At 60.3% G+C, this 10,039-nt stretch overlaps 1 protein-coding gene across 3 annotated transcripts in view; it reads left to right on the top strand.

Moving 5' to 3' along the window:
* Nucleotides 1-10,039, top strand: part of LOC139240374 (basal cell adhesion molecule-like) — a 166,195-nt gene that overhangs the window by 111,661 nt on the left and 44,495 nt on the right. For all 3 annotated transcript variants that reach the window (XM_070868847.1, XM_070868845.1, XM_070868846.1), the window contains exons 3-5: nucleotides 3,108-3,324; nucleotides 5,355-5,425; nucleotides 6,718-6,814. In XM_070868847.1, coding sequence (XP_070724948.1) covers nucleotides 3,108-3,324; nucleotides 5,355-5,425; nucleotides 6,718-6,814 — 385 coding nt within the window. The remainder of the gene's footprint in view (nucleotides 1-3,107; nucleotides 3,325-5,354; nucleotides 5,426-6,717; nucleotides 6,815-10,039) is intronic.

Below are 10,039 nucleotides of genomic sequence, written 5' to 3'. Positions count from 1 at the left end.
CTCCTCCTCCGACAATCCACCCCTCCCCATCCGACAATCCCCCCTCCCTCCCCGACAATCCACCCCTCCCCCCCGACAATCCACCCCTCCCCCGACAATCCACCCCTCCCCCTCCGACAATCCACCCCTCCCCCGACAATCCACCCCTCCCCCGACAATCCACCCCTCCCCACCCTCCCTCTCCGACAATCCACCCCTCCCCCTCCGACAATCCCCCCTCCCTCCCCGACAATCCACCGCTCCCCCTCCGACAATCCACCCCTCCCCCTCCGACAATCCCCCCTCCCTCCCCGACAATCCACCCCTCCCCCCTCCGACAATCCACCCCTCCCCCCCGACAATCCACCCCTCCCCCTCCGACAATCCACCCCTCCCCCTCCGACAATCCCCCTCCCTCCCCGACAATCCACCCCTCCGCCTCCGACAATCCACCCCTCCCCCTCCGACAATCCACCCTCCCCCGACAATCCACCCTCCCCGCACCCCTCCCCTATCGACAATCCACCCTCCCCCCACCAATCCACCCCTCCCCCCGACAATCCACCCCTCCCTCCACACCCTCCCCCTCCCCCGACAATCCACCCCTCCCCTCCCGACAATCCACCCCTCCCCCGACAATCCACCCCTCCCCCCCGACAATCCACCCCTCCCCCCCGACAATCCACCCCTCCCCCTCCGACAATCCACCCCTCCCCCCGACAATCCCCCCTCCCCCCGACAATCCACCCCTCCCCCTCCGACAATCCCACCCTCCCCGACAATCCCACCCCTCCCCCCCGACAATCCCCCCTCCCCCCCGACAATCCACCCCTCCCCCTCCGACAATCCACCCCTCCCCCTCCGACAATCCACCCCTCCCCCTCCGACAATCCCCCCTCCCTCCCCGACAATCCACCCCTCCCCCTCCGACAATCCACCCCTCCTCCTCCGACAATCCCCCCTCCCTCCCCGACAATCCACCCCTCCCCCTCCGACAATCCAACCCTCCCCCGACAATCCACCCCTCCCCCTCCGACAATCCACCCCTCCCCCCCGACAATCCACCCCTCCCCCGACAATCCACCCCTCCCCCTCCAACAATCCACCCCTCCCCCTCCGACAATCCACCCCTCCCCCCCCGACAATCCACCCCTCCCCCCCGACAATCCACCCCTCCCCCTCCGACAATCCACCCCTCCCCCTCCGACAATCCACCCCTACCCCCGACAATCCCCCCTCCCCCCCGACAATCCACCCCTCCCCCCCGACAATCCACCCCTCCCCCCGACAATCCACCCCTCCCCCTCCGACAATCCACCCCTCCCCCGACAATCCACCCCTCCCCCTCCGACAATCCACCCCTCCCCCGACAATCCACCCCTCCCCCTCGACAATCCACCCCTCCCCCGACAATCCACCCCTCCCCCCCGACAATCCCCCCTCCCCCCCGACAATCCACCCCTCCCCCTCCGACAATCCACCCCTCCCCCACCGACAATCCACCCCTCCCCCTCCGACAATCCACCCCTCCCCCCGACAATCCACCCCTCCCCCCGACAATCCACCCCTCCCCCCGACAATCCACCCCTCCCCCGACAATCCACCCCTCCCCCCGACAATCCACCCCTCCCCCGACAATCCACCCCTCCCCCTCCGACAATCCACCCCTCCCCCTCCGACAATCCACCCCTCCCCCGACAATCCACCCCTCCCCCGACAATCCACCCCTCCCCCTCCGACAATCCACCCCTCCCCCTCCGACAATCCACCCCTCCCCCTCCGACAATCCACCCCTCCCCCGACAATCCACCCCTCCCCCTCCGACAATCCACCCCTCCCCCGACAATCCACCCCTCCCCCTCCGACAATCCACCCCTCCCCCTCCGACAATCCACCCCTCCCCCGACAATCCACCCCTCCCCCTCCGACAATCCACCCCTCCCCCTCCGACAATCCACCCCTCCCCCTCCGACAATCCACCCCTCCCCCGACAATCCACCCCTCCCCCCCGACAATCCACCCCTCCCCCCCCGACAATCCACCCCTCCCCCTCCGACAATCCACCCCTCCCTCCCCGACAATCCACCCCTCCCCCCCGACAATCCACCCCTCCCCCCGACAATCCACCCCTCCCCCCGACAATCCACCCCTCCCCCCGACAATCCACCCCTCCCCTCCGACAATCCACCCCTCCCCTCCGACAATCCACCCCCCCCTCCAACAATCCACCCCTCCCCCTCCGACAATCCACCCCTCCCCCTCCGACAATCCACCCCTCCCCCCGACAATCCACCCCTCCCCCTCCGACAATCCACCCCTTCCCCTCCGACAATCCACCCCTCCCCCGACAATCCCCCCCTCCCCCTCCGACAATCCACCCCCCCCGACAACCCACCCATCCCCCGACAATCCACCCCTCCCCCCGACAATCCACCCCTCCCCCCGACAATCCACCCCTCCCCCGACAATCCACCCCTCCCCCGACAATCCCCCCTCCCTCCCCGACAATCCACCCCTCCCCCCCGACAATCCACCCCTCCCCCTCGACAATCCACCCCTCCCCCGACAATCCAACCCTCCACCGACAATCCACCCCTCCCCCCCCTACAATCCACCCCTCCCCCTCGACAATCCACCCCTCCCCCGACAATCCACCCCTCCCCCGACAATCCACCCCTCCCCCCCGACAATCCACCCCTCCCCCGACAATCCACCCCTCCCCCTCCAACAATCCACCCCTCCCCCCCGACAATCGAACCCCTCCCCCGACAATCCACCCCTCCCCCCCCGACAGGGGCTGAATGGGCCTCCTCCTGTTCCTGTGTAACAGGCTCGAGGGGCTGAATGGGCCTTCTCCTGTTCCTGTGTAACAGATTCGAGGGGCTGAATGGCCTCCTCCTGTTCCTGTGTAACAGGCTCGAGGGGCTGAATGGGCCTCCTCCTGTTCCTGTGTAACGGGCTCGAGGGGCTGAATGGGCCTCCTCCTGTTCCTGTGTAACGGGCTCGAGGGGCTGAATGGGCCTCCTCCTGTTCCTGTGTAACAGGCTCGAGGGGCTGAATGGGCCTCCTCCTGTTCCTCCGTTCCTATGCCGGTTGTTGACCATGAATTTGTTTTGTCCCGTGCTCAGATGGATAAAAATGGGAAGCGACAGAGGATTGCCTATAAAGACGCGACGAGCAGTATGTTGGACCCAGACACGGGCTACAGCGACAGGGTGACCATGGACAACGACTACACTCTGGCCATCAGCAGGGTGGAAGTGATGGACGAGAGAGCCTTCCTGTGTCAGGTGATCGCCGGGGCTGCAGGAAGCCAGGAGGGAAAGTCAGAGCTGAAGGTGTATGGTGAGGGAATTCTCTGCTGATGCGGAGTCTGTCCAGGGGGTTCGGGGCGGGGAACAGGAGTCTCAGGCTCTCAGTACAGTCCGCACATCAACTGGCGGGCTTTCATGGGGCACTAAATGGGCGTGCACTCCCACTCTACACAATCCCAATGGACCCAAACCCCTTCCCATTCACTCCCACTCTACACAATCCCAATGGACCCAAACCCCTTCCCATTCACTCCCACTCTACACAATCCCAATGGACCCAAACCCCTTCCCATTCACTCCCACTCTACACAATCCCAATGGACCCAAACCCCTTCCCATTCACTCCCACTGTACACAATTCCAATGGACTCAAACCCCTTCCCATTCACTCCCACTGTACACAATCCCAATGGACCCAAACCCCTTCCCATTCACTCCCACTGTACACAATCCCAATGGACCCAAACCCCTTCCCATTCACTCCCACTCTACACAATCCCAATGGACCCAAACCCCTTCCCATTCACTCCCTTTCTACACAATCCCAATGGACCCAAACCACTTCCCATTCACTCCCACTCTACACAATCCCAATGGACCCAAACCCCTTCCCATTCACTCCCACTCTACACAATCCCAATGGACCCAAACCACTTCCCATTCACTCCCACTCTACACAAACCCAATGGACCCAAACCCCTTCCCATTCACTCCCACTCTACACAATCCCAATGGACCCAAACCCCTTCCCATTCACTCCCACTCTACACAATCCCAATGGACCTAAACCCCTTCCCATTCACTCCCACTCTACACAATCCCAATGGACCCAAACCCCTTCCCATTCACTCCCACTCTACACAATCCCAATGGACCCAAACCCCTTCCCATTCACTCCCACTCTACACAATCCCAATGGACCGAAACCCCTTCCCATTCACTCCCACTCTACACAATCCCAATGGACCCAAACCCCTTCCCATTCACTCCCACTGTACACAATCCCAATGGACCCAAACCCCTTCCCATTCACTCCCACTCTACACAATCCCAATGGACCCAAACCCCTTCCCATTCACTCCCACTCTACACAATCCCAATGGACCCAAACCCCTTCCCATGCACTCCCACTGTACACAATACCAATGGACCCAAACCCCTTCCCATTCACTCCCACTCTACACAATCCCAATGGACCCAAACCCCTTCCCATTCACTCCCACTGTACACAATCCCAATGGACCCAAACCCCTTCCCATTCACTCCCACTGTACACAATCCCAATGGACCCAAACCCCTTCCCATTCACTCCCACTCTACACAATCCCAATGGACCCAAACTCCTTCCCATTCACTCCCACTCTACACAATCCCAATGGACCCAAACCCCTTCCCATTCACTCCCACTCTACACAATCCCAATGGACCCAAACCCCTTCCCATGCACTCCCACTGTACACAATCCCAATGGACCCAAACCCCTTCCCATTCACTCCCACTCTACACAATACCAATGGACCCAAACCCCTTCCCATTCACTCCCACTCTACACAATCCCAATGGACCCAAACCCCTTCCCATTCACTCCCACTGTACACAATCCCAATGGACCCAAACCCCTTTCCATTCACTCCCACTGTACACAATCCCAATGGACCCAAACCCCTTCCCATTCACTCCCACTGTACACAATCCCAATTGACCCAAACCCCTTCCCATTCACTCCCACTGTACACAATCCCAATGGACCCAGACCCCTTCCCATTCACTCCCACTGTACACAATCCCAATGGACCCAAACCCCTTGCCATTCACTCCCACTGTACACAATCCCAATGGACCCAGACCCCTTCCCATTCACTCCCACTCTACACAATCCCAATGTCCCAGTGGTGGGACGGTACTGCATGGTCAACTGGGAGTGTTGAGTGCCCTTTGGGGATACACCTCAGTTGCCGGCTGTCCCGGGAATGCATAAAGCGGATGGCTGCGCCCTCGGGAGCGCTGCTTCCAGTGAGCAGCACTTTCTCCGTTTGCTGACTTGTGGCCTCTTTCTTGCAGATGCGCCGGAGCACCCCGAGGTGACTTCCAATCGAGCCACATTATCGGTGACGGAGCAGCACCCATCGGAGGTAAGGGGAGATGTCTGTACAGCTGCGCCGGTGGCCCAATCTCTCTGCAATTCAGGGCGTGGCCCTCAAATGAGGCATCCACCAGTGGGGTCTGTGTCCTGACCTTGGGGGTTTCCATTTGACCGAGTGTAGGCACAAGAGGCAACGCCCTGATACCAAACCAAAGGGTGGGTCTCTGGAACCGTGAGGCTGGTTGACGGACATCGAGGAATGAGGTGGCTGTCCTATGAGGAGAGACGGTGTAGAGTGGGCCCATGCTCTCTGGTGATCTCACTGAAAGGATTAACATTCTTAGAGGGGCTTGACACGGTAGACGCAGGGAGGGTGTTTCCCCCCCTGGCTGGGGAGTATCGAACCAGGGGTCACACAGTCTCAGGATAAGGGGTCGGCCATTGAGGACTGAGATGAGGAGGAATTTCTTCTCTCAGAGGGTTGTAAATCTGTGGAATTCTCTGCCCCAGAGAGCTGTGGAGGCTGGGTCATTGAATATATTTAAGGTGGAGATAGACAGATTTTTGAGCGATAAGGGAGTGAAGGGTTATGGGGAGCGGGCGGGGAAGTGGAGCTGAGTCCATGATCGGATCAGCCATGATCGTATTAAATGGTGGAGCAGGCTCGAGGGGCCGAATGGCCGGCTCCTGCTCCTATTTCTTCTGTTCTTAACTGGTAGCCGATGTAGGTGGGCGAGCACAGGAGACAGAGGGATGGAGGGAGGAAGAGAGTGAGGAGGGAGAGGGAGAACAGGAGACAGAGGGATGGAGGGAGGGAGATAGAACGAGGAGGAAGAGGAGGAGGGAGAGAGAGAACAGGAGACAGAGGGATGGAGGGAGCGAGAGAGCGAGGAGGGAGAGGGAGAACAGGAGACAGAGGGATGGAGGGAGCGAGAGAGCGAGGAGGGAGAGGGAGAACAGGAGACAGAGGGATGGAGGGAGGAAGAGAGTGAGGAGGGAGAGGGAGAACAGGAGACAGAGGGATGGAGGGAGGGAGATAGAACGAGGAGGAAGAGGAGGAGGGAGAGAGAGAACAGGAGACAGAGGGATGGAGGGAGCGAGAGAGCGAGGAGGGAGAGGGAGAACAGGAGACAGAGGGATGGAGGGAGCGAGAGAGCGAGGAGGGAGAGGGAGAACAGGAGACAGAGGGATGGAGGGAGGGAGGGAGATTGGGTAACGCTGCGTCGGAAGCTAATGAGCACGAACAGCGACCGGCGAGCGTTTTGCTCTGACTGGGGTCCAGGATGGTGGTGTTTATGGACCTGACTTATCTCTGCCTCTTGCCCTCCCGTTGACTCCTAGATCGGAACTTGCACGAGCAGGAATGGCTACCCTGCCCCTTCGATTGTGTGGTACAAGGATGGAGAGATACTTCCGACCGTCACCAATCACAACGAAAGTAAGATGGCCGACCGAGCGATGGGACGTGTTACCACCAGCACGTCACATCTCTTCCTCCTCTCCTCCCTCGCTCCCTCCCTCCCCCCATCCCTCTGTCTCCTGTTCTCCCTCTCCCTCCTCGCTCTCTCGCTCCCTCCATCCCTCTGTCTCCTGTTCTCTCTCTCCCTCCTCCTCTTCCTCCTCGTTCTATCTCCCTCCCTCCATCCCTCTGTCTCCTGTTCTCCCTCTCCCTCCTCACTCTCTTCTTCCCTCCATCCCTCTGTCTCCTGTTCTCTCTCTCCCTCCTCCTCTCCCCCTCGCTCTCTCCCTCCCTCCATCCCTCTGTCTCCTGTTCTCCCTCTCCCTCCTCGCTCTCTTCCTCCCTCCATCCCTCTGTCTCCTGTTCTCTCTCTCCCTCCTCCCCTCCCCCTCGCTCGGTCTCCCTCCCTCCATCCCTCTGTCTCCTGTTCTCCCTCTCCCTCCTCCTCTCCCCCTCACTCTCTCCCTCCCTCCATCCCTCTGTCTCCTGTTCTCCCTCTCCCTCCTCCTCTCCCCCTCGCTCAGTCTCCCTCCCTCCATCCCTTTGTCTCCTGTTCTCTCTCTCCCTCCTCCTCTCCCCCTCGCTCAGTCTCTCTCCCTCCATCCCTCTGTCTCCTGTTCTCTCTCTCCCTCCTCCTCTCCCCCTCACTCTCTTCCTCCCTCCATCCCTCTGTCTCCTGTTCTCTCTCTCCCTCCTCCTCTCCTCCTCGCTCAGTCTCTCTCCCTCCATCCCTCTGTCTCCTGTTCTCTCTCTCCTTCCTCCTCTCCTCCCTCACTCTCTCCCTCCCTCCATCCCTCTGACTCCTGTTCTCCCTCTCCCTCCTCCTCTCCCCTTCACTCTCTCCCTCCCTCCATCCCTCTGTCTCCTGTTCTCCCTCTCCCTCCTCGCTCTCTTCCTCCCTCCAACCCTCTGTCTCCTGTTCTCCCTCTCCCTCCTCCTCTACGCCTCACTCTCTCCCTCCCTCCATCCCTCTGTCTCCTGTTCTCCCTCTCCCTCCTCGCTCTCTTCCTCTCTCCATCCCTCTGTCTCCTATTCTCTCTCTCCCTCCTCCTCTCCCCCAAGCTCAGCCTCCGTCCCTCCATCCCTCTGTCTCCTGTTCTCTCTCTCCCTCCCCCTCTCCCCCTCGCTCTCTTCCTCCCTCAATCCCTCTGTCTCCTGCTCTCTCTCTCCCTCCTCCTCTCCCCCTCACTCTATCTCCCTCTCTCCATCTTTGTGTCTCCTGTTCTCCCTCTCCCTCTTCCTCTCCCTCCTCGCTCTCTCGCTCCCTCCATCCCTCTGTCTCCTGTTCTCTCTCTCCTTCCTCCTCTAATCCCTAACCCTCCTTTAATCTCTCTCCTGCTATTTTTCCACTATTCCTCCCTTTATTTGTCTCTCACATTCTCTCTCTCCTTTCTCCCCGTTCTCTCTGACAGCCTCCCTTCTTCCCTCTCCTGACAATTCAGTCCCTCTTTCTCTCCATTCTTTCTCTGTCTCTCCCCATTCACACTCTCGCTCTGTGACTCTGGGCAGCACTCTCGCCTCGAGTCAAAAGGTTGTGAGTTCGTGTCCCACTCCAGGGGCTACAGCACAAATATCTAGACTGACACTCCCAGTGCAGTACTGAGGGAGCGCCGCACTGTCGGAGGGGCAGTACTGAGGGAGCACCGCACTGTCGGAGGGGCAGTACTGAGGGAGCACCGCACTGTCGGAGGGGCAGTACTGAGGGAGCGCCGCACTGTCAGAGGGGCAGTACTGAGGGAGCACCGCACTGTCGGAGGGGCAGTACTGAGGGAGCGCTGCACTGTCGGAGGGGCAGTACTGAGGGAGCGCCGCACTGTCGGAGGGGCAGTACTGAGGGAGCACCGCACTACGAGAGGGGCAGTACTGAGGGAGCGCCGCACTGTCGGAGGGGCAGTACTGAGGGAGCGCTGCACTGTCGGAGGGTTAGTACTGAGGGAGTGCCGCACTGTCGGAGGGGCAGTACTGAAGGAGTGCTGCACTGTCGGAGGGGCAGTACTGAGGGAGTGCCGCAGTGTCGGAGGGGCAGTACTGAGGGAGTGCCGCACTGTCGGAGGGGCAGTACTGAGGGAGCGCCGCACTGTCAGAGGGGCAGTACTGAGGGAGTGCTGCACTGTCGGAGGGGCAGTACTGAGGGAGCGCCGCACTGTCAGAGGGGCAGTACTGAGGGAGTGCTGCACTGTCGGAGGGGCAGTACTGAGGGAGCGCCGCACTGATGAGACGTTAAACCGAGGCCCCGTCTGCCCGCTCAGGTTGACGTTAAAAATCTCACAGCCAGTATTTTAAATAGAGCAGGGGGAGTTCTCCCCGGTGTCCTGGGGCCAATATTTATCCCTCAACCAACATAACAAACAGATTATCCGGGTCATTATCACATTGCTGTGTGTGGGAGCTTGCTGTGCGTTAGTTGGCTGCCGTGTTTCCCACAATACAACAGTGAGCACACTCCAAAAGTACTTCATTGGCTGTGAGGCGCTTTGTGACGTGCGTCGGGTGTGAAAGGCGCTATTTCAATGCAAGTCTTAAATTCACTCCCTCTTTTCTCTCCCTCCTCGCTGGAACTCCATCCCATCCTCCCTGCCTCTCAATCTCACCGACGCTCACCATTCACGTTCTCCCTCTTTCCCTCCGCTCTTCCTCTCTCCTTCCCCCTGTCCGCGCTCTCTCCCTCGCTGTGCCCTCTCCTGAGACGGGCGCTGTGCAGAGTTTAAGCCCGCTGGCTTTTCATTAACCGCGGCGTGCAGGCTGGGATACACAGGGGATGTCGAAAAGGACTTGAATTTCTTGAGGTGGGGTGTCGGGGTGGAGGGAGGGGAGGGGAGGGGAGGGGAGGGGAGGGGGGAGCGAGGGAGACCAGGAGGTTTAAACACCTCGCAACACGGCCTCGATGCTCCTGGGGCCTGTGTGGGCTCCAAGCGTGTTTGCTGCCGCTGATGAAGGCTGCTTTGTGCTGCCACCGTCTCTTCCGCCTGCTCCAATCTCTGGGGACGTGGGCTGGAACGGAGGCCAAGACAGATGGCTCGGTCAGCTGCCGTCTCCTTTGATACGAAGCGTGCTAGACTGCCTCCGAGAGCTGGGCCTCCGTCCCAAAGCAGACAGCTGGGATTAAAAAGGTTCCATCGCCCGCCTCCCCCTCTCTCTCTCTCTCCGCTGGGGGAAGAGACATGGTGTCCTGACCCGCGCCCCCACCCCCACCCCCCCCCACAC

The sequence above is a fragment of the Pristiophorus japonicus genome, chromosome 31, assembly GCF_044704955.1.
Source record: "Pristiophorus japonicus isolate sPriJap1 chromosome 31, sPriJap1.hap1, whole genome shotgun sequence".
NCBI classification, from domain to species: Eukaryota; Metazoa; Chordata; class Chondrichthyes; family Pristiophoridae; genus Pristiophorus; species Pristiophorus japonicus.
Note: the sequence above shows the minus strand (reverse complement) of the source record. Positions and strands in the feature narration are given on the sequence as shown.